The sequence below is a fragment of the Mus caroli genome, unplaced genomic scaffold (assembly GCF_978045245.1).
Source record: "Mus caroli unplaced genomic scaffold, Mus_caroli_1 scaffold_15, whole genome shotgun sequence".
Lineage (NCBI taxonomy): Eukaryota > Metazoa > Chordata > Mammalia > Rodentia > Muridae > Mus > Mus caroli.
The window spans coordinates 29059438-29083794 of NW_028227270.1; the positions used below are offsets into that span (position 1 = coordinate 29059438).

At 41.8% G+C, this 24357-nt stretch overlaps 1 protein-coding gene across 2 annotated transcripts in view; it reads left to right on the top strand.

The window, feature by feature from the left end:
• Positions 1–24357, top strand: part of Msh3 (mutS homolog 3) — a 149134-nt gene that overhangs the window by 54182 nt on the left and 70595 nt on the right. For both annotated transcript variants that reach the window (XM_021180634.3, XM_021180633.3), the window contains exons 11-12: positions 4520–4604; positions 5759–5868. In XM_021180634.3, coding sequence (XP_021036293.1) covers positions 4520–4604; positions 5759–5868 — 195 coding nt within the window. The remainder of the gene's footprint in view (positions 1–4519; positions 4605–5758; positions 5869–24357) is intronic.

Genomic DNA, 24357 nt, shown 5'->3' on the forward strand with positions numbered 1-24357 from the left:
TAAATGGGTGTTTTCTCACAATAAATGTAAAACTGTCCAATGCAGTTGTGACATTTAAATGAAGTACTAAACTATGCAATTCTGAAGGAATTGGCTTTTTCACTGTTGAAAATGTGTCTGTTTCCTATTTGGTAGCTCTTGTTAAGATTTATTTGCTTAGAATTTCAAGTAGAATAGGTAGACTATAACATAGTCTATAGACTATAGAATAGGTAGACTATAACAGCAAGTAAAGTCTATATTCTGAAAACCGTTGATGAAAGGAATTAAAGAGCACCCAAATAAAGTGGACAGGCATCCCAGGTTCCAGGACTGGGAGGCGGTACCACTGGGATCAGCTCCCTAATGATTTACAAACTCAGTGCAGTGGATGTCAGAGCCCACAGGGATTTCCATAGTGGCTGTAGCAGTCTGCACACCCACCTGCAGTGCAGATGGCATTTCCCCGCCTCCTCGCCAGCACTTGTTGTCATTTGTTTTTGTAATCTTACCCTTCTAATTGGGGCGTGATGAAATCTCAAAGTAGTTTCAGTTTGTATTGCCCTGATCATTAAGCACTTTATCAGTAATCCAGGCTGAGCTGGAATTTGGAGATCCTCCTGCCCCTGCCTCCTGTGTGCTGGGATGAAAGGTATGAGCAGCCACTGAGGGGCTAAAAGGTATTTCTTCTCCCCCCCCCCTTATTTTGAGAACTTTATTTACATATAACACCTACCCTTTTTGGTTGGGTTGTTTGTTTTCTTGATACTTTGTATTGGAGTTCTTGGAACATCCTGTCTATGATGTATAGCTGAGAATGGGTGTCCCACCCCTCGCGTGCCCCCCCCTCCGCCCCCCTGTGCTCTGAGGAGTTCCCCCATGACCCTGGTAGGGGACTCTGGATCTGGGTGTATGCCTTCATTCTTCTCGTTAACAGGTTTATTGGTGGCCTCTAGCGAATGTCTGAGTTAGTTGTCTATGTAATTATGAATCAAGTAGGAGTGAAAGTACAGTGAAACTGAGATGTTATTCTACTGTGCAACATAAAAATCACAAATTATTGCCTGTCCCAAAGTTAGATAACCAATGAATGGATTCACTGTAAAACCCACAGAGATCTTCTGCTCATTCACAAGTCACATGGCAGAGTGTTTTGATTTTCATTTCTAATTTAAAGTAATATTTGAATAGGCTCCCTGCAGCTGTCGACCATTCAGGTCAGATATGCGTCTTCTACTCTAAAGATCAGCCTCCTTTATTGTTCCAGAAAGTAGAGTAATAAAGCCCCTCACACTTCCTCAGCGAGCTCTGCCAAGGTTATTTTCTCCTCTAATAAAACTTGAGAACAACGAACACCCTGTGTATTTTTGTTGCTGAAATATTAATGAAGTCTTTCCCCACATGACTCATACGATTTCTGTCCAGATTCGCTCTGCATGAGCTCTGGCTCCGCATTGCTTAGGAGGTTCATATCAAAGCACACAAACTTTGGCATCTTCATGACTATAAATAATTCATAACTTCTTGAATAGTTTAGACTAGTGATCAAATACTGTATATAGCTGAGTACCCGGGAATGCCAGCAGATAGAGCTTTCTACTAGAAAGGTAGAGAATTCCCCATGGAAACAAGCAGTGGCAAGAAGGAAGTTTGTTTTGTATTTGGAAGGAAGAGTCCAAGTCCCATTGCAAAGTCTTTACCAACCCCCACATTTGGGAAATTCCCAGAGTGCAGTGAGTCCTCGATGCTGCTAAGAATTTATGAGCTTTAGGCGCAGTCTAGTTGAGGATTGCCCACTGGTCCATATCTTATTTCACTCAGTGGAGGTTTCAGCTTGAAGAAACATCTTGACTGCATCCAATTTGAAATTTAGATTTCTTGTTCCATTAGGATATAAAGAAAAACAGTGACAAAAAGCCCATGGCCAAACAAACAAACAAAATTGCGTTTTTACTTAACACATCCAAAGGCTTGGACTCCTGCGACTGAAGGGTACAGGACCTTCTCAGTGAAGGTCTGGGATTGTGAGCTAACACAGCCAATCTGATGGCTCACCTCCTGGTTTCTTTTTTCATGTTGTTGGTATTAAAAGCCTCCAGGAGTTATATGCAGATAGCATCTCAAGATCTCCTTTCTGATTCCATGTTCATGGTAGTGTTTTGGTCCAGACCAAATTCTTCATAGATACTTCTTGGCAGGTAGGCACTCAGAAAGCTCTGTAAGTTTCCAGTCCTTTACTGTTTTTATTTTCTGACAACACTTTACTTAAGTAGTTCCTTTGCATGTCAGATGGCAGAGCAGCATTTCACTGTTAATTAGTGGCAGGCCAGCTGGTGGATCAGAGGCTGCTTCTACACTCTAACCTCAAACGTCATGTCTCTGGGAGTAGAGTTTGGGCTCATGGGGCTATTATACTGTTCTTGTGAGGGTTTAGGTAGCTAAGGAATATTTCTGAATCATGAACACCTTTTCACTCTAGAGAGAGTGAAAATTTCCCCCCAGTACAAAATTATTTCCTGCACTTTGTGTTGAGCGATGCTTCTTTCTTAGCCTTTCTCATGCCAACTATATAATCGTAACCTCAGGTTCCGGTTACCAGGTCTCCCTCATCAGTGTGATGCTACTGACAGGCAAGACTCTCAGGAGGTGATGAGGCCATTTATTGCCTTTGTAAAAGGCTCATGGACCCACTAATGGCACTATCTCTGAGGAACAGGCCCTTGCGGACTCTAGATCTGTTGGATCTTTGATTGTTAGCTTCCAGGCCCCAGAACTGTGAGCAGTAAATTTCTCTCGTTTACAGGTTGCCAAGCCTGACCTGATCTATTCTGTTATAGCACTGCATAAGACTAAAGTAGTAGCTAAGCACATATTTTGGATTTGTGTTTGATTCAGGCATATGTTAACTGGTCACTTCCAGGATGTAACCCGTTCAATCTGTCAGGAACAGGAATCATCAGGCTCCATTTCCAAACAAACAAGTAGCTGCTTAGTTACCAACTCAGAATCCAGGTTGCTAGCCCCGCTGACTTTGATCTTTGACTGTGAATCTGTGTGACCACCTGTTAGCTGTGCAGTCAGACACGACATAATGGACTCTTACTATAAATGAGGCTTTGCACTTCATAACTGTGCTTGGTGCTTCATGACTTAAAGGACCTTCTGACTTAAACGTAAAGCCACGTAAGCCCCTTAGGACGGTGGTGGCCATTCATTAACCATCTGTGGTTTGCTACACACTGTGTGAGAAGGTCACACCTTCATGTGAAAAGATGAGTGTGGTGCTTGAACTCAGAATCCATGCCTTCAAGGAGCTTAGATCCACTAAAGATGGTGCAGTTGCAATCCAGATTACTGTATCTCAAGAAAATTAACAGCTATGAGGAGGACAGAAAGGCTACGCACGTGTGCTGTCAGCCTTTAAGGTTCTCACCCTCTGATTGTTAATTAGTTATCACCTTACGAAAGGCAGAATAAATCTGTTGTTGGCCTTGGTTGGGGGAGTCTTCTAGAAGCAAAGAGGTCCCTTCAAGAGCCCCACTGCCTTGGGTTCTGATTGTACGGTCTCTGTATTTCTGGGTGAGGACTTGTTTCTATAGATGGCTTGGGAAACTGGAGTTTTATATAGATGTCCCCATCTGGAAGAGCTGCTAGGATGTGCTATGAACACAAATACATTCCTTTTGTGTAGTTTAATGACCCCAAGTTACTTTTCTCCCTTTATAGTAAACTATCAGTAGTGGGGCTTGGTGGCATGTGTTTTTAATCACAGTTCTTGGGTGGCAGAGGCACAAGGATTACACATTTTAGTCCAGGTTGAGCTAAATAGTGAGATTGGTACAAAAAACAAAGCAAGCAGGCAGTTCACCAATTCTATCTAATGCTGCTGGCTTAGCTGATAAGGGAAACTAGTAATGCGTTGATTAACACTTCCTTAGAATTGTACATGTATTTTCAAATCAATTATTAAGGATAATTTCAAATTAGTAAATTTTTCTGGGAGTTTCAGGAACACAAGGAGTGTATGAATCCCAACTGTGTTTAAAGAAATCACTTGTTACTTTCTGTTCTATACTCACTAAACCTTGGCCATGTTAATGTATATTGTTAATTATAGAGTAAATTACATCTGTTGCACACGTTGGAATGTTGAGTAAAAGATATTTACATCTTTACCAAGATGAGCTCATGCTAGAAGATATGGGAGGGAGGCCTTAAGTGTGCTGACAGATTTTCGTAGCTCGTTGCACAGTTTTGCTTGAAGATAGCACCGTGTCCTCTGCCAGTGATAAAAATCTGTCTGGTTCTGTTCTTGGAGATGTGAACAAGCTTGGAATGTTGTCCGGCTTCCTTTCCCTTCTGTGTTCTTGCCCTTGGTGTCACAGGCAGCAGATGACTGTATCCTGCCACCGTTCCTGGTTCCAGCTAATTTCCTGTCAAAATCCTAATTTCTGTCATAGTACTATTGGATTGTTTCTCGGCTCTAATTTTTTAAAATAGATGTGCTCACCTGCGTGTTTATTGAATTTCACCTTTTCAGGAGTTTTAAACAGCTGTCAAGTGGAATGGAATTCATGAGAATTAATGGGACAACGCTAAGAAATCTGGAGATCCTACAGAATCAGGTCAGGCTGAGACAAGGGCTAGCTGATACAAATGATGTGCAGTAAGCAAATAAAAGGGAGCTGGAGTGAGGCAGCAGGCTGCCCTCAGGTGTACTGCCCGTCTGTCACCATGTGACACTGATGACTGTGGCACTACTCGGGGTGGACGGACTATAGAGCTACTGGCTTGTTTGCTTGTTTGCTTAGATGTTTGGTTGGTTTTGATTGTTTGAGACAAGAATTCTCTGTGTAACCCTGGTAGTCCTGGAACTTTCTCTGTAGACCTGGCCGTGAGTAAAGAGAGATCCACTTGCCTCTGTCTCCCGAGTGCTGGGATTAAAGGCCTGTACCACCACCGCCTGGCAGCTTTTTTAAAAAAAAACAAAAACCTAAAGGACGTAGCATGCTGTTGTTTCCATATCATATATTTCTTAGAACTTGTGCTCTTTCAAACCTAATGAGAAGTGATTGTCTTCATCTGGTTGGTAAGTGTCTTTCCTACACTGTTCCTGTTCCAACTCAGGCAGGCCGACTAGGGTCAGTTCTCAAATCCAGTTCCTAGGGCAAAAGTCACCTATGATTAAGCTGTGTGCCAACGCCCCTTCCAAATCAGGGTGTGAGCTCTGAGAGAGAGAGAGAAGCTGAGAGCTAATGTCCTCTGCTTACCTTGAAGGTTACCAGGGGCCTTTCTTTAAACAGGGGCTTCAGGATAGTTTATTCACAGTTAACCAAAACTATGAAGTCTTTTTTTGTATACATTGAATATTTTGATATTTTATCTTGTGTGCATGGGTATATATTTTCTTTTTCCCAGGGTAGATGAGCAGCTCTTAGGAGAAACTTTGGGCATGTGTATTGTTTAAATGAGGCGTGAGATGGAGTTCAGTGGTGGAACAGCTGCCTGGCAGAAAGCCTGCAGCTCATCACTACACTGGAAAAAGTTAGGAGAGGTGGACGAAGTAGAACACCTAAACAGCAGCAGATGCAGTACTGCCCTGCACTGTACTATAGAATCGTCTCAGTGATACCTAAACAGCAACAGATGCAGTACTGCCCTGCACTGTACTATAGAATTGTTTCAGTGATACCTAAACAGCAGCAGAGATGCAGTACTGCCCTGCACTGTACTATAGAATCGTTTCAGTGATAAAACTTGTTATCTAATTTTTTTTCAGACTGATATGAAGACCAAAGGAAGTTTGCTTTGGGTTTTAGACCACACTAAAACTTCATTTGGGAGAAGGAAGTTAAAGAATTGGGTTACCCAGCCACTGCTTAAATTAAGGTAAAAGGAATTCTTTGTGTGTATGTGTTTAAACTGGGGGATATAAAGTTGTAAAATTAAAAGTATATTTGCTTCTTTAAAACTAATGTTGCCATGGCTAATTAGATCACAGTCTTCAGTTGGAACAATTGAAGCTGTCTACTAGCTACAGCACCAACCCCATCCCCCACACCAGTCAGGATCAAAACTTGATGGGAGTCTGTGGGCATTGTTGGGGTCATAGTGCTCAGTGGGCTCCCTTCAGTTTTTGAGATGGGATTTATGTTTACTGATATTGTCACATTGTTTCCTATAAAAGGTTTCCCTTGTAGCTTTATCAGGTCTGCTGAGTTTAAGCAAGAAGACTGTTGTTCAGTGTGGTTCTCTAGCTTCTTATAGATGGAACATGTTGGAAGGCATGGGTTCCAGTGCTTTTTGAAAGTCAAATAATTTATATCGCATTCCCTTTTAAGACTCCATCTTTGGATTGTTCTACTTGATGATTTGGCCACTTGCCTCGGTACTGCCAAAAAGCTCGTTCAAGATTTAGTAGCAGACTGTGTGTTAAAACATTAACAAGAGCTAGAAAGATTAAAGCATTAAACAAGGGCTCAGAGGTCGAAAGTACTCCTTGCTCTTGTAGAGGACACAAGTTCAATTCCCAGCATCCCAGATGGTGGCTTACAACCACTCAGAACTTCTTCTGGTCCCCATGTGTACCAGGCTTGCAGTCATGTATGCAGGGATATATACATACATTCAGGTTAAATACCCATATACAGAAAATAAATCTAAAAGATTGAAAAATGGCATAAGTTAATGAGTATTCCCTTTGTGAGTGCCCCCCTCTGCTTGTACTTCAAATTTTGAAATGCCCCAGGGTTCTCTTCTCAGACTCATGAACTTATTTGTGGTCATGGCTTCTCCTGTAACCCGTAGGCTGGTGACATACCAGACCTATATAAAACAAATTAGAGATGAAAAATTTCTCCAATGAAATAGTTTTTTGTTTTTGTTTTTTTTTTTAAATTGTTGGGGTTGGTCAAACCCAGGGACTTGTGAAATGTTAGGTAATTTCTGAACTTCTCTTCCACTGAGCCATACCCTTATTCCTGAAACAGTTTCTATTATGTTTCAATAAAATCAGAAGTTTTGGCCTTTCATGGCTGTTTCATCTGCCTGCTCTTATCTATTCCTCATCATGTGTCTGCCTGTAGTGCTTGGATGTGGAGAAGCTGTTCCCCATCTTGTGATCTTGGTACTTGGTGATTTGTTTAGCTGGAATGTTCTTCCTTTTTCCTTCAATTTCTTTTTTTCTTTTTTTTTTTGGTTTTTTGAGACAGGGTTTCTCTGTATAGCTCTGGCTGTCCTGGAACTCACTTTGTAGACCAGGCTGGCCTCAAACTCAGAAATCTGCCTGCCTCTGCCTCCCGAGTGCTGGGATTAAAGGCGTGTGCCACCACCCGGCTCCTTCAATTTCTACAAAGTTAACTGACTATACTTTAGGTCTCAGCTTAAAACGTTACAGTTTTAGCAAGGTTTTTCTCATTCAAATAGATAGTATATTGCATAATATGTATTAATATATAATATAAATGGTATTCCTTTTCTTAGCTTTTGATAGCATGTAGAATCATGTCTGTTTTATGACTAGATGATTCCACTTAAAAATTTTAGGATACAGAGTAAGATGTGAAAGCCGGGCGTGGTGGCGCAAGCCTTTAATCCCAGCACTTGGGAGGCAGAGGAGAGGCAGAGGAGAGGCAGAGGCAGAGGAGAGGCAGAGAGGCAGAGGCAGAGGCAGGTGGATTTCTGAGTAAGAGGCCAGCCTGGTCTACAAAGTGAGTTCCAGGACAGCCAGGGCTACACAGAGAAACCCTGTCTCAAAAACAACAACAACAACAACATCAACAACAACAACACAACAACAACAACAACAACAAAAAGCTCAGCGGAGTAAGATGTGAAAGTCAAGCCCTGCCCTGCAAGGAGACCTTGCCTTTCTAGGAAAATGGATTTTATAGAAACCTTGGGAAAGGCAGCTTTCCTTTAAATTGTTCTTGGCTTTAGCTTTACAAAATTTGCCCAAAGAAACTGTTTTCCCTTTTATTAGAATATGTGTTTAGCCAAGAATGAAAATATTGTCCTTAACTCAGTGTGGCAGCATTTTGCATTCTTGTCAAATCTCTGTTGACATCATGGGAGAAGTTCCAACTCTCAGAACTATGCAAAAAGTCAGGCTGGTCAAATAGAGCTCTGTGTGCTCTAAACAGCGTGTGAAAGCTCTTACTCCTCGGCCTCTCAGTACAGGCGGGTTCTTTCTTTTTCAGCAATATTTGGGACCTATTGAAGTTAAGCTTATAGGACCTGAACTCCACAGCTGGAGGTGTTTTAGGATTTTATTGTGTTGAAGAAACACCATGACTATGACAACTCTTATAATGGAAAATATTTACAAGGGGCTGGCTTACAGTTTCAGAGGTTTAGTCCATTATTGTCATGGCAGGAAACATGATGGCAGACATGGTGCTGGAGAAGGAGCTAAGAGGTCTACATCTTGATCCATAGGCAGCAGAACTGAAAGTAACACACTGGCCAGACTTGAGATTCTGAGACGTCAAAGCTCAGTCCCAGAGTGCCACACCTCTTCAACAAGGCCACACCTTCTCCAGCAAGGCCATGCCTCCTAATAGTGCCAAGCATTCAAACACACCAGTCTGTGGGGACCTTTCCTATTCCAACTGCCACAGGTGGTATGGATGGTCTGTAAGTTTGATTGGGCTTCTCTGACACAGTACCATGGACTTGATGGTTTTAACCATGATGATGATGAAGGTTTCAGTACGGTGAGCTGATTCTCTGAGGTCTATGCTTCTTTCCTAGCTTCTGGTAGTTTGCTGGCACCTTTTGCTTCTCTTGGCTTCTGGCTGCATTTCCTAGATCACTGCCTTCATGGTCTAGTGGTGGTCTGCTGGTGTGCATCTCTTCTCCTGGTATCTTTGTAAAAAGATGGCCTCATCCCAACTATTTACAGTTGCATTAACCCTGTCTGCATGTAAAACTTTGAGAGCTAAAATTTCAAGATCAATCTCTCCCTCCTTCCCTCTCTTTCCTCCCTGTCTCTCTTCCCTCCCTTTTGGAGGGGGCATACAATTCAACCATTAACAAATGGGCTCTACATTTCAAATATTTCCTCCATTTGGCATAAGTAGATTGGAGGTACTCATCATTTAAATATTTTACACACAGATTTAATATCTAAAGTGAGATTTAAGGAACCAAAGAATTTTGTGAATTGAACACATTCTTGTACTTTTATATCTCTAGTGCAGTTCTCTGAAAAATTACCTACTCTTCTTTGAGAAATATCCTTGCCGTAGCAGTTTAGGTGAGATATTTACCAAAATGTTAGGTTGATATTTTAACATGAAAGAGAAACATTTATGTATAATTTTTTAGAGCAAAGGAATATATTTGGCTAGAAACAGAGGTCCGAGTGTAAGATTTCAAAGAAGTGAGGAAGTGGGGTGGACTGAGATGCTGTGGTTCCTACCTTCAGGGAGAGTGCTCTTGGGATGGCTCTTGGAGATTCCCAGAAGGATCAAGAGAAGAGAAAGGAAATGGTGGAGTGGGAAGTCGTCTCTCACTCTGCATAGTTGGTCCAGATTATCTGTTAATTTCCAGCTATCTCCAGAGCAAGTTGATCCTTCTTTTTAATAGATAAAGAAAATGGAGCCTGGCTACTTATCCAAGGCATCTAGCCAAGCATGTAGGTGAATGTTTAAAAGCACAGTTAATGAGACTTAAAGCTGAAGTCCTGATTTCCTTATTTACTTTTGTCATTTTGGATATTTTGTTACCTTGTCTATGACTCATTTCTTCCCCTGTAAAATAAAAATTACAATGATCATATGAAATACTATTTACAATGATCATATGAGATACTATTTACAATGGATTAGTATGCTTCTTAATTTGAATGCCATGGTCAGAAGACAGCTAGCTGTACTGGTTACTGTAGTAAAAAGTCAGAAGCAACTCACTGGTTAGGGAACTAAAAGGAAATTGTCTAGTCATACATTGTTCTAGTACCAGCAGTTAAAAATGGGTGACCTAATCTACATATATCCACATGGAAGAATTGAAAAGAAAATGAAATGGTATCACTTACTTAAGTCTTATAATAGTAATATCTTGTTAGATTCGGAGGCTCAGATAGGACTGTAAAAGTATGAAACATAAACAGAAAGGGTGTTTATTGGCATTAGGGCACTGGTCACTTCCAGGAAAGTAGAAATAGGAATGAGGACATGGGTTACATGGTGTTTCACATGTGCTCCCGTGTCAGTAACAGATGTATTGTGGAACATGTGCTGCATCCTCCCCAGGCATGTGTGTGCTGGCTAGTTTTATGTCAGCTTGACACGAGGCAGAGTTATTTAGGTTGAGGAACTCAATTAAGAAAATAGCCTCACAAGATTGGCCTGTGGACAAGTCTGTGAGGCAGGTGATTCATGTAGGAGAGCCTAGTTCACTGTGAGTGCTGTGTCCCCTAGGGTGATGGTCTTGGGAGCTGTAAAAAAGTAGGCCAAGCAAGCTGGGGAGCAAGCCAGTAAGCAGCACTCTTCCATGGCTTCTACATGAGTTCTTGCCTCTGGTTCCTACTGTAAGAACCTGGTCTGAAGCCCTTCATGAAAGACAAATCCTTCCCAGGTTGCTTTTGGTCACTCTGTTTATCACTGCAGTAGAAACTCTAAGACAGATAGTTAATTGGACTTACAATACCAGGCATGGATCTTATGGACTTGATCCAGTTGACTGAGAGCAGCAGTTGGTTACCTCACAACAGTCATGCCACTATTGCACAGGTAGACACGTATTGTATGGCACTTTGGTTTTGTGGTTCATCGGCTTCACAGCTCGATATGGCAATCCATGCCCTCTATCTACCCTTACCCTCAGCAACTTGCATGGTGCCTTCCAGTACTTGGGATGCTTGCTATCTAACAGGGAGTTAGTTTCCACCTCAGATCCAGCTTCATTTTTCTCTATCTTGTAACCAACATATGCAGTGCCCTCAGCAATAGGTTGTTTTTTTATTTGTTTGTTTGTTTTCTCATTCTGGTCTATAATTAAGAGTACTGAAAAGTGGCCATTTTTTGGGGTGGGGGCTGATCTCCTTCCTCTAACTAGCTCCAATTGAAATACACCACAACTTTAATTTTTAACCCACTGCTTCTAGGAGCACGTTAACTTCCTTTAGTCTGTCTTTTGACTTTTTCTATTTGGATTACAAGATTTTTTTCTTTTTCCTATACTACCTTTTAGTACTCCTTCATTTGGTTTAACCCCTCTTCATGCTCCTCTTGTTTCTGCAGCTCTACAATACTGTGGAAACTTCCCGGCTCTTCAACTTTCTCCATTCTACTTTATTTTAATTTATATTTTCCCATTCTCCCTCTCTTAAAGTGCCACAGTCCCCAGTTTCCTGGTTTCCACAGGTACTCAGTTCTCCACATTAAACAGACAGAGGTAAAGCCAGCATCTGGTGTGAGAAAGCGAGTTGTCTTTGTTCTGAACCTGGGCTGTCTCTTTCAGTACTCCCCTCCTCCTGTTCCCCCCCCCCCCCCATTTCATCCTTTTCCCTACACATTTCCTTTTTGGGTAAATCACACTCTTGTGTGCATGAACTGCATTTCCTGTCTGATCACTGCTGCTTGTGTTTCCTTACTGTTGTGAGGAGCAGCAGTGCATATGGCTGTACTGCTCTCTGTGGTATGGTAGACTGTACTACAACTGGGCCATCCATATGGGAGTTTTAGTTCTAATTTTTTAAGAAACCTCTAGATTCATTTCTAAAATGGCTGTACTGGTTTCTACTCCATGCAAGTGGTTTTTGCTCATTTGTGTTCTTTATGAAAGAAAAAATGAAAACTTTCCATGAGTTGTTTTATTTTGCAAAAACAAAACAAAATTACAAAAAATTAAAAAATGGTGCTGCTGCTATGCTTTGCCACCATCAGTAATCAGGTGAAAGCACGATTCACACCCAAGCCCATCTGTGTAGAGGGAACTCTGTCAAATTCCTTGCTTGGACAGATCTAGCAATAGTCGTAAACGGCCCATTTGCAGGCTCTGAGGATGGCCCTCCCACGTGGGATCTGTCTAGGTCATTCTGGATTTTCTCCTTCCTGCATTTTCTTTGTGTAGGGAGATCAGAAGAACCTTACTGAGGAATAGATGATGATCATGTCATTCCTTTCCAGAATGGCAGCAGCAGCAGCACTACCCAGTGAATGCTGCCTGTACAGGTGGGCAGCATTCTCTCTCTGTCTGTCTCTCTGTCTCTCTCTCTCTGTCTCTCTCTCTGTCTCTCTCTCTCTCTCTCTCTCTCTCTCTCTCTCTTTCTCTCTCTCTCTTTCTCTCTGTTTTTTCCAGACAGGGTTTCTCTCTGTGTAGCCCTGGCTGGCCTTGAACTCAGAAATCTCCCTGCCTCTGCTCCCAAGTGTTGGGATTAAAGGCATGCACCACCACTGCTCAGCCAAAATGCTCCTTTTTTATTTAATGAGCTATTCAGGGGAAGTCCTGAGAATTTAGGAAGCTCAGTGTCATGTTCTTGTTGTGTACATACATGTTAAGCCATCGTTGATCACTAAAAGTAGTATGTTGGTTATTGAATCCAACTCCTAACAAAAGGACCTCCGAAATTCAGTGGTTCTAACAGTGCAAGTAATGCATTTATATATTCATTACATTAAAAACCCAGGGTCTTTCCATAGTTTAAAAACCAATGTGGTCTTTCTGGTTTAGAGTGAGCTATAAGTGTGATGTCACAGATGTTCTGGAGATGCCGTATGCGTTCCTAGGTCACCCTGGACAGTGCTGGGGGGGGGGGGGCATGTGTGTCCACAGAGCCCTGTCTGCTTGTTTGTAGGGGAGGGAGAGAGATAAGTGTGTCCTGAGTGCCCAGCAGTCCACTGAGACATCCCAGCGATGGCTTCTGCCCCTGCTGCTGCCTCCAACTATCTTATCAATTCAAACGGTAACTTAAATCTTTGGGTGGTCTCATAAATTTTTGCCTCCTGTCACTGCTCCCACTCGCCCAGGTCACATTGCATAACTCCAGCTATTCCTGTGTTCTGTGTCCTAAAGTTGATTTTTTTTTTTTAACCAAAAGATGAAGCAAATGTGACTCTGTATCCTTTATTCCCTGTGACATAGCGAGGGCCTGGGGGTGGACCACAGTACTCTTCACGCTTTCCTTCAATAGAATAGGATGGTTATTTTGCACTTGTACTGCTGTATCAGTGACATGGTATTACTCCTGCTCTCAAGGAATCTACTCCTGCTTGGAGCTGTGCAGTCTACTAGTAAGGAGAGCGACCTGCAGGGAAGGGAGCTTCGGAGTCAATACAACTCCTGTCCTTATACATGGACTCCTTAAGGTACACAAAGAAAGAAGAGTGCTTTTACAGTTCAGGGCGCTTTGTAGAAAATGGTATGAGGCTCTTCCGGTCAGAAAAGCACCGGGGTAGCTAGGGCGTAGGGTCGGCTGACACTCGCCAGCTACCCACAACACCCATCACAGGATCTTAAGACTTCTGGTGAGTGGAACACAGCTTCTGCTCCAATCCAATTGCGCGCGGGACCTGAGACTGCATTAGTTAGGGAAGCAGAAACCGGCCTGAGTAGGGCCACAGGCCTCATCCGGCCGGATTAGCACCAGGGTAGCTAGAGCTCAGGGTCGGCTGACACCCGCCAGCTACCCATGACCCCCGCCACAGGATTTTGAGACTGCTGGTGAGTGGAACACAGCTTCTGCTCCAGTCCAATCACGCGGGACCTGAGACTGCTCTGGTTGGGGAGAGAGAAATCCGGCCTACATAAGGCCACAAGCCTCTTCCAGTCAGAAAAGCACCGGGGTAGCTAGGGCGCAGGGTCGGCTGACACTCGCCAGCTACCCACAACACCCGCCACAGGATCTTAAGACTTCTGGTGAGTGGAACACAGCTTCTGCTCCAATCCAATTGCGTGCGCGACCTGAGACTGCATTAGTTAGGGAAGCAGAAAACCAGCCTGAGTAGGACCACAGGCCTCTTCCGGCTGGACCAGCACCGGGGTACCGCCAGCTACCCACGACCCCCGCCACAGGATTTTGAGACTGCTGGTGAGTGGAACACAGCTTCTGCTCCAATCTTTAAACAGTGACAACGACAACAACTAACCCCAGAGATTACCAGATGGCGAAAGGTAAACGTAATAATCTTACTAACAGAAACCAAGACCACTCACCATCATCAGAACCCAGCACTCCCACTTCGCCCAGTCCAGGGCACCCCAACACACCGGAAAAGCTAGACACGGATCTAAAAGCATATCTCCTGATGATGGTAGAGGACTTCAAGAAGGACTTTAATAACACACTTAAAGAAATACAAAGGAACACTGGTAAACAGGTAGAAGACAGTAAAGAGGAAGCACAAAAATCCTTTAAAGAATTGCAGGAGAACACTGCTAAAGAGTTACAAATCCTTAAAGAAAAACAGGATAACCTAATCAAACAGGTAGAAGTCCTTAATGAAAAACAGGAAAACACATCCAAACAGATGATGGAAATGAACAAAACCATACTAGACCTAAAAAGGGAAGTAGACACAATAAAGAAAACCCAAAATGAGGCAACACTGGAGATAGAAACCCTAGGAAAGAAATCTGGAACCATAGATACCAGCATCAGCAACAGAATACAAGAGATGGAAGAGAGAATCTCAGGTGCAGAAGACTCCATAGAGAACATCGGCACAACAATCAAGGAAAATGTAAAATGCAAAAAGATCCTAACTCAAAACATCCAAGAAATACAGGACACAATGAGAAGACCAAACCTACGGATAATAGGAGTGGATGAGAATGAAGATTTTCAACTCAAAGGACCAGCAAACATCTTCAACAAAATTATAGAAGAAAACTTCCCAAATCTAAAGAAAGAGATGCCCATGAACATACAAGAAGCCTACAGAACTCCAAATAGACTGGACCAGAAAAGAAATACCTCCCGACACATAATAATCAGAACAACAAATGCTCTAAATAAAGATAGAATACTAAAAGCAGTAAGAGAAAAAGGCCAAGTAACATATAAAGGCAAGCCTATCAGAATTACACCAGATTTTTCACCAGAGACTATGAAAGCCAGAAGATCCTGGACGGATGTTATACAGACACTAAAAGAACACAAATTCCAGCCCAGGCTACTATACCCAGCCAAACTCTCAATTAACATAGATGGAGAAACCAAAGTATTCCACGACAAAGCCAAATTCACACATTATCTCTCCACGAATCCAGCCCTTCAAAGGATAATAACAGAAAAAAACCAGTACAAGGACAGGAACCACGCCCTAGAAACAACAAGAAGGTAATCCCTCAACAAACCTAAAAGAAGACAGCCACAAGAACAGAATGCCAACTTTAACAACAAAAATAACAGGAAACAACAATTACTTTTCCTTAATATCTCTTAATATCAATGGACTCAACTCCCCGATAAAAAGACATAGACTAACAAACTGGCTACACAAACAAGACCCAACATTTTGCTACTTACAGGAAACTCATCTCAGAGAAAAAGATAGACACTACCTCAGAATGAAAGGCTGGAAAACAATTTTCCAAGCAAATGGTATGAAGAAACAAGCTGGAGTAGCCATTCTAATATCTGATAAGATTGACTTCCAACCCAAAGTCATTAAAAAAGACAGGGAGGGACACTTCATACTCATCAAAGGTAAAATCCTCCAAGAGGAACTATCAATCCTGAATATCTATGCTCCAAATACAAAGGCAGCCACATTCATTAAAGAAACTTTAGTAAATCTCAAAGCACACATTGCACCTCATACAATAATAGTGGGAGACTTCAACACTCCACTTTCACCAATGGACAGATCATGGAAACAGAAACTAAACAGGGACACAGAGAAACTAAGAGAAATTATGAATCAAATGGATCTGGCAGATATCTACAGAACATTCTATCCTAAAACAAAAGGATATACCTTCTTCTCAGCACCTCATGGTACCTTCTCCAAAATTGACCACATAATTGGTCACAAAACAGGCCTCAACAGATACAAAAATATTGAAATTGTCCCATGCATCCTATCAGATCACCATGGACTAAGGCTGATCTTCAATAACAAAATAAATAATAGAAAGCCAACCTTCACGTGGAAACTGAATAACACTCTTCTCAATGATACCTTGGTCAAGGAAGGAATAAAGAAAGAAATTAAGGACTTTTTAGAGTTCAATGAAAATGAAGCCACAACATACCCAAACTTATGGGACGCAATGAAAGCATTTCTAAGAGGAAAACTCATAGCTCTGAGTGCCTCCAAAAGGAAACTAGAGAGAGCACACATTAGCAGCTTGACAACATACCTAAAAGCACTAGAACAAAAGGTAGCAAATTCACTCAAGAGGAGTAGACGGCAGGAAATAATCAAACTCAGGGGCGAAATCAACCAAGTGGAAACAAGAAGAACTATTCAAAGAATCAACCAATCAAGGAGCTGGTTCTTTGAGAAAATCAACAAGATAGATAAACCCTTAGCCAGACTCACTAGAGGGCACAGGGAAAGCATCCTAATTAACAAAATCAGAAATGAAAAAGGAGACATAACAACAGATCCTGAAGACATCCAAAACACCATCAGATCCTTCTACCAAAGGCTATACTCAACAAAACTGGAGAACCTGGATGAAATGGAGAAGTTCCTAGACAGATACCAGGTACCAAAGTTGAATCAAGATCAGGTTAATGATCTAAACAGCCCTATATCCCCCAAAGAAATAGAAGCAGTCATTAATAGTCTCCCAACTAAAAAAAGCCCAGGACCAGATGGGTTTAGTGCAGAGTTCTATCAGACCTTCAAAGAAGATCTAATCCCAGTTCTTCACAAACTATTCCACAAAATAGAAACAGAAGGTACTCTACCCAACTCATTCTATGAAGCCACAATTACTCTGATACCTAAACCACAAAAAGACCCAACAAAGATAGAAAACTTCAGACCAATATCCCTTATGAATATTGATGCAAAAATCCTCAATAAAGTTCTTGCTAACACAATCCAAGAACACATCAAAACAATCATCCATCCTGACCAAGTAGGTTTCATCCCAGGTATGCAGGGATGGTTCAATATTCGGAAATCCATCAACGTAATCCAGTATATAAACAAACTCAAAGACAAAAACCACATGGTCATCTCGTTAGATGCGGAAAAAGCATTTGACAAGATCCAACACCCATTCATGATAAAAGTCTTGGAAAGATCAGGAATTCAAGGCCCATACCTAAACATGATAAAAGCAATCTACAGCAAACCAGTAGCCAAAATCAAAGTAAATGGTGAGAAGCTTGAAGCAATCCCTCTAAAATCAGGGACTAGACAAGGCTGTCCACTTTCTCCATACCTATTCAACATTGTACTTGAAGTCCTAGCCAGAGCAATTCGACAACAAAAGGAGATCAAAGGGATACAAATTGGAAAAGATGAAGTCAAAATATCACTCTTTGCAGATGATATGATAGTATATATAAGTGACCCTAAAAATTCCACCAGAGAACTCCTAAGCCTGATAAACAGCTTCGGTGAAGTAGCTGGATATAAAATTAACTCAAACAAATCAATGGCCTTTCTCTACACAAAGAATAAACAGGCTGAGAAAGAAATTAGGGAAACAACACCCTTCTCAATAGTCACAAATAATATAAAATATCTTGGCGTGACTCTAACTAAGGAAGTGAGAGATCTGTATAATAAAAACTTCAAGTCTCTGAAGAAAGAAATTATAGAAGATCTCAGAAGATGGAAAGATCTCCCATGCTCATGGATTGGCAGGATCAACATTGTAAAAATGGCTATCTTGCCAAAAGCAATCTACAGATTCAATGCAATCCCCATCAAAATTCCAACTCAATTCTTCAACGAATTAGAAAGTGCAATCTGCAAATTCATCTGGAATAAGAAAAAACCTAGGATAGCAAAAACTCTTCTCAAGGATAAAAGAACCTCTGGTGGAATCACCATGCCGGACCTAAAGCTCTACTACAGAGCAATTGTGATAAAAACTGCATGGTACTGGTATAGTGACAGACAAATAGACCAATGGAATAGAATTGAAGACCCAGAAATGAACCCACACACCTACGGTCACTTGATCCTCGACAAGGGAGCTAAAAACATCCAGTGGAAGAAAGACAGCATTTTCAACAAATGGTGCTGGCACAACTGGTTGTTAACATGTAGAAGAATGCGAATCGATCCATTCCTATCTCCTTGTACTAAGGTCAAGTCTAAGTGGATCAAGGAACTTCACATAAAACCAGAGACACTGAAACTTATAGAGGAGAAAGTGGGGAAAAGCCTTGAAGATATGGGCACAGGGGAAAAATTCCTGAATAGAACAGTAGTGGCTTGTGCTGTAAGATCGAGAATTGACAAGTGGGACCTCATGAAACTACAAAGCTTCTGCAAGGCTAAAGACACCATCAATAAGACAAAAAAACCACCAACAGATTGGGAAAGGATCTTCACCTATCCTAAATCAGATAAGGGACTAATATCCAATATATATAAAGAACTCAAGAAGGTGGACTCCAGAAAGTCAAATAACCCCATTAAAAAATGGGGCTCAGAACTGAACAAAGAATTCTCTCCTGAGGAATACCGAATGGCAGAGAAGCACCTGAAAAAATGTTCAACATCCTTAATCATCAGGGAAATGCAAATCAAAACAACCCTGAGATTCCACCTCACACCAATCAGAATGGCTAAGATCAAAAATTCAGGTGACAGCAGATGCTGGCGAGGATGTGGAGAAAGAGGAACACTCCTCCATTGTTGGTGGGATTGCAAGCTTGTACAACCACTCTGGAAATCAGTCTGGCGGTTCCTCAGAAAATTGGACATAGTACTACCAGAGGATCCAGCAATACCTCTCCTGGGCATATATCCAGAAGATGTCCCAGCCGGTAAGAAGGACACATGCTCCACTATGTTCATAGCAGCCCTATTTATAATAGCCAGAAGCTGGAAAGAACCCAGATGTCCCTCAACAGAGGAATGGTTACAGAAATTATGGTACATTTACACAATGGAGTACTACTCAGCTATTAAAAAGAATGAATTTATGAAATTCCTAGCCAAATGGATGGACCTGGAGGGCATCATCTTGAGTGAAGTAACACAAGCACAAAAGAACTCACACAATATGTATTCACTGATAAGTGGATATTAGCCCAAAACTTAGGATACCCAAGATATAAGATACAATTTGATAAACGCATGAAACTCAAGAAGAATGAAGACCAAAGTGTGGACACTGTGCACCTTCTTAGAATTGGGAACAAAACACCCAGGGAAGGAGTTACAGAGACAAAGTTCGTAGCTGTGATGAAAGGATGGACCATTTAGAGACTGCCGTATCCAGCGATCCATCCCATAAGCAGCTTCTAAATGTTGACACCATTGCATACACTAGCAAGATTTTGCTGAAAGGACCCAAATATAGCTGTCTCTTGTGAGACGATGCCGGGGCCTAGCAAACACAGGAGTGGATGTTCACAGTCAGCTATTGGATGTATCACAGGGCTCCCAATGGAGAAGCTAGAGAAAGTACCCAAGGAGCTAAAGGGATCTGCAACCCTATTGTTGGAACAACATGATGAACTAACCAGAACCCCGGAGCTCTTGTCTCTAGCTGCATATGTATCGAAAGATGGCCTAGTCGGCCATCAATGGAAAGAGAGGCCCATTGGACTTGCAAACTTTATATGCCCCAATATAGGGGAATGCCAGGGCCAAAAGAATGGGAATGGGTGGGTAGGGAAGTGGGGGGCGCTATGGGGGACTTTTGGGATAGCATTGGAAATGTAATTGAGGAAAATATGTAATAAAAATATTAAAAATTAAAAAAAAAAAGAAATTGTACATATACAAAATAGAATTTTATTGGCCTTAAAGAAAATTAAAACAAAGGCATTTCATGGAGTGAAAAAAAAAAAAAAAAAAAAAGAAAATGGTATGAGGATCATGCCTGCTGACTTTATGATGTACTCAGATTGCATAAATGAATGATTAAAATGAAGGGAATGGGAACCATTAGGATTAGCTCCTTGGCTACATTTCCCTGTGATTTTCATACAGCAGAGAGTACATTTTCATGATAGTTAATTCTGTTGAATAATTAAATGGCTCTTATTTTGGAAACCTGTATGTCTGGATTATTAATGCCCCGTTTCTAGTTTATTACCCTGGCTTAAATGACGAGGTAATAGAATATTACATATTTCCTTTCACTTAACATTAAATTTATATTAACAGAAGTGTTACTTTTAACTCTCTAGAACTACTTAAACTTAACATCACCAGGAGGCTTTATTAATTCTCTGTGGTTTCCCACACTCTATGCCAACAGCACTTTTATGGGGCTCACTCAGCCCAGGGCGATTAGTTATTCTCACACTGGAAAGGAAGGTGTCCGGTGCATGCTGGGAGCTGTGACTGATTGCTACTGCCTTCACACCTGTGCCCTCTGACCTTTGAAGGTGAACGGGAAGTGTGGTACCTGCTCTTCACTGCTCTTTTGAACTACTCTTCAAAAGTGAACCTACTGGGGGTCTTAGGTCATGTCTGCCCACCAGGGCCTGAGGATTAACCCCTCCCAGGGCCAGGAACATGGGGTCCTTCCCCTCCTTGGTTACCCAGCTCAATGCCTGGGGAGATGCAGGCCAACGGTGATGTCCCAGCATCAAAGGCAGTGTTCACTGCAGCAGCAGCAGAGGACCAAGGGAGACTGCGGAGAAGGAGCGGATGTTTTGTGTTTCCTGGTCCTCTGGATGGATCTTTCTCCACGCTTATGCTTTTCCTCATGGGGCTTCCCAGGCTGACCATCCTCAGAGTGCTGGAGGAGGACTTCCTCGATTGTGACTTTGAAACAAAAACTCATCTATGTGAGATAATTACTGTTTTACAATCGATAATAGCTACTGCTATTTATTGAAACTGTCTGCTCCTCTCCGTTCCCATAGCAGCCTCCTCACATTCATAGTCCTTCACTGTTGCTTGCCTGGCTTTGTGAAGCAGCTTCTAACTGATCCTCAGCCTGTCCAGACCACCAGCCTTGGTTCTCAGTTTAGTGTTGCAGCTGCTGTGTGGCTCCAATTGCTTTTAACCCACAGTGCTGCTCTGGCCCCCCTATCATGGTTCCCACATCCCTGGGGCATCTCCCCTAGTCTTTTATAGCTCTTCATCTAGAACAGTGCTGGAAGTCCCAGGAAGTCCCCTCTGACCCCTGAAGAGAAGTCTGTTCATATCAACAACCACAAATGAGACAGGGAGGAGGTTGGGGTGTGGGGGGAGAGATTAAAAACAGTGGTCTTAATTCCATTTCTATTTCAAAATGGACTCCTGAAACTAGATACATCTCTGTGTGTTTCATTGTTCCTGGATCATAACTCATTTATCATTCCATTTTATCATATCATTGTTGATTTTTAAAACGGGTTCTTGGTTTCTTTTTTTTTTTTTTTTTGCTAATCCAGTGTAAGTTCATTATCGACAAAGTTTGCAAAGTATATACCTTACAATTCTGTCCTGACACCTCCTACCTGCTGTATGGGTGCTTTCTGAATACTCTATAATTGTCTATTAGGTAAATGAATGTGGTCAGTACAGCAATACTTCAATCTTAGAAAAGGACTCTATGTTTCTAGTAGAAGGCTACTTTTAAAAAAGATTCATTTATTTTACTTTGTATATGGAGAGAGAGAGAGAGAGAGAGAGAGAGAGAGAGAGAGAGAGAGAGTAACAGTGAGTACCTGGTGCCCTTGAGGAGAACATCAGACCACCTTCAGCTGAAGTTACACATGGTTGTGAGTCATAGGGATGCTGGGAATCAAGCCCACGTCCTGAGAAGGAAGCATGCTCTTAACCACTCAGCCACACCCTATGACCAGTGTATTAGCATCTAAAGTTGGTTGGCTAGTTTTGATCATCCACCTTTAAAGCAAAAGTTTTTATGAAAAACAAGCGATGACAGCAAAACTAAACATACCAGCCATGAGTCTGTGTGCACCTTATGTTTTCCTCAAGTGCTCGCATGTTTAAATTACAGAGACATCCTCATGAAAAGAAACCAGTAAGTTCCAACTGCATCAGTAGGAGTAGCTCTGTTGGCTGAATTATTAGTGATACTCACATTATCAACCAGCTCATCTCCAAGTGTGAAGGAGTCCAGTGGCCTCAACAAGGTCTTCTTTGGCCCATGGTTGATAGTGAGTAATCAGCCATTTACGGGACCCCATGTCCATTGTTCTTTGGCTTCTGCAATGAAATGGTTCCGGCACCTTCTTTCCTTGGTTGAGGGTGTATAATATTGAACAACCAGTGGAGCACTAATGTGGATCATCTCGGGGTAATGTCTGTTGTGGTTAGTTTTAGTACCAGCTTGACATAATTAACCTGGGAAAAGGTGATCTCAGTGAAGGATTGTATGTAGGGAATTATCTTGGAGAGTGGGGGGACCCAGCCACTGTGGGTGAGCCATTCCCTAGGTTTGGGTCTGAATGTTAAAGGATTGGAGAAAGAGAGCTGGGCAGAAGCATATTCTCTCTCGGGGCTTGACTACAGATGTGACCAGCTGCTTCAAGTTCCTGCCACCTGATTTCCCTACCCTGCTGGACTGTCACCTGGAATTGTGTGCCAAATAAGTTTTCCCCCTACATTGCTTTGTCAGGGTATTTTATCACAGTGACAGTGAAGAAAGCTCAGACATCATTATCATTTCTCATCCTTTTAACAATGCTGCTGCTTGTTGTTTGTCAGGCTTACCCAACCTTTCATTGACTGAGCTAATGGGATGATTCTCATGGCTCCCCCACTGCTTTATTTTGATTTCTTAGAAGGCCTTTTAACTCCTTCAATAAAACAAACAAACAAACAAACAAACCTCCAAATTACGTGAATTGTTTTATTTTTAAATCCTTGAAGTCATTCTTTGTCATTGGCATTTTAATCTGTATACAGAAGATAAAAATGGAACTATTGCCACCTAGTATTAACAGATTTGTGCTAAGCAACACCACTTGCCCCTTTACTGTCTCCCTGCCCACATAGGCATTTGTAATTAGTACTAACATATTTTCTCAATACGACTTCTCACTAGTCTCAGTATAACAATTGAAATTACTGCTACCTGCTTCTTAGTGCTGAAGATTCCAGGTGCGGCTCTTCTTGTTCACTTACTTTACCAGAAATACCCATCTTTGTAGGTATTTCTTAAGGTCTGTTTATAATTATTCCCATTTCTTTCATAATCTATACCCTACTCCCTACCCAAATACATCCCAGCTTGGTTTTTCAAGACAGGGTTTCTCTGTGTAGCCCTGGCTATCATAGAACTAACTTTGTAGACCAGGTTGGCCTCAAGCTCAGAGATCCACCTCTCTCTGCCTCCAGAGTGCTGGGGTTAAAGGTATGCGCCGAAACCACTGCCTAAGCCACATGTTATTCTGTGTGTTACTGTACTGGCTGGTTTTGTGTGTCAACTTGACACAAGCTGGAGTTATCACAGAGAAAGGAGCTTCAGTTGAGGAAATGCCTTCATGAGATCCAGCTGTGGGGCATTTTCTTAATTAGTGATCAAGGGGGAAGGGTCCCTTGTGATGGGACCATCCCTGGGCTGGTTGTCTTGGGTTCTATAAGAGAGCAGGCTGAGCAAGCTAGGGGAAGCAAGCCAGTAAAGAACATCCCTCCATGGCTTCTGCATCAGCTTCTGATTTCTGACCTGCTTGAGTTCCAGTCCTGCATCCTTTGGTGATGAACAGCAGTATGGAAATGTAAGCCGAATAAACCCTTTCCTCCCCAACTGTTTCTTGGTCATGATGTTTGTGCAGAAATAGAAACCCTGACTAAGACAGTTACCTAATGATCAGAACTGATAATAGCATTGTGTTGTAAGCCCAGCTTATATTTGTGAGTTCTTGTAAGAACACTAAAGTTTAGGCCCATTGCTATTCACATTTTATACCTGGAAAAACCAAGGTGAGGCTAAGTAATAAATGGTGGAACCTAAGACTTGGGTCGCTTTCCTCTGATTCCTCAAATTCTTAAGCTCTAAGCTGAAAAAGTCTGTGTTAGTACCAAAATGATTCACATTATGCTGTGGCCTGTGACGACACCAGGCTAGACCAAAACTTGCTTACTTTGTGGTTTTCAGGTTGAAACTAACATAGTATAATATTTTAATCTCTTAAGGAATTTATGGTCCTATCTCTATTTTTTTTTTTCTGATAGAACTCATAAAGCTGACTTAGGTTTTTATTTGAGTCATTTGCTATTATCTTTATATATTGAAAAAAACCTTTAATTTTGAGATAGTAGCTATCTGTGTGGGTGTCATATACATTCACAGATGGTATCTTTTAAAAAGTCTGTCCTC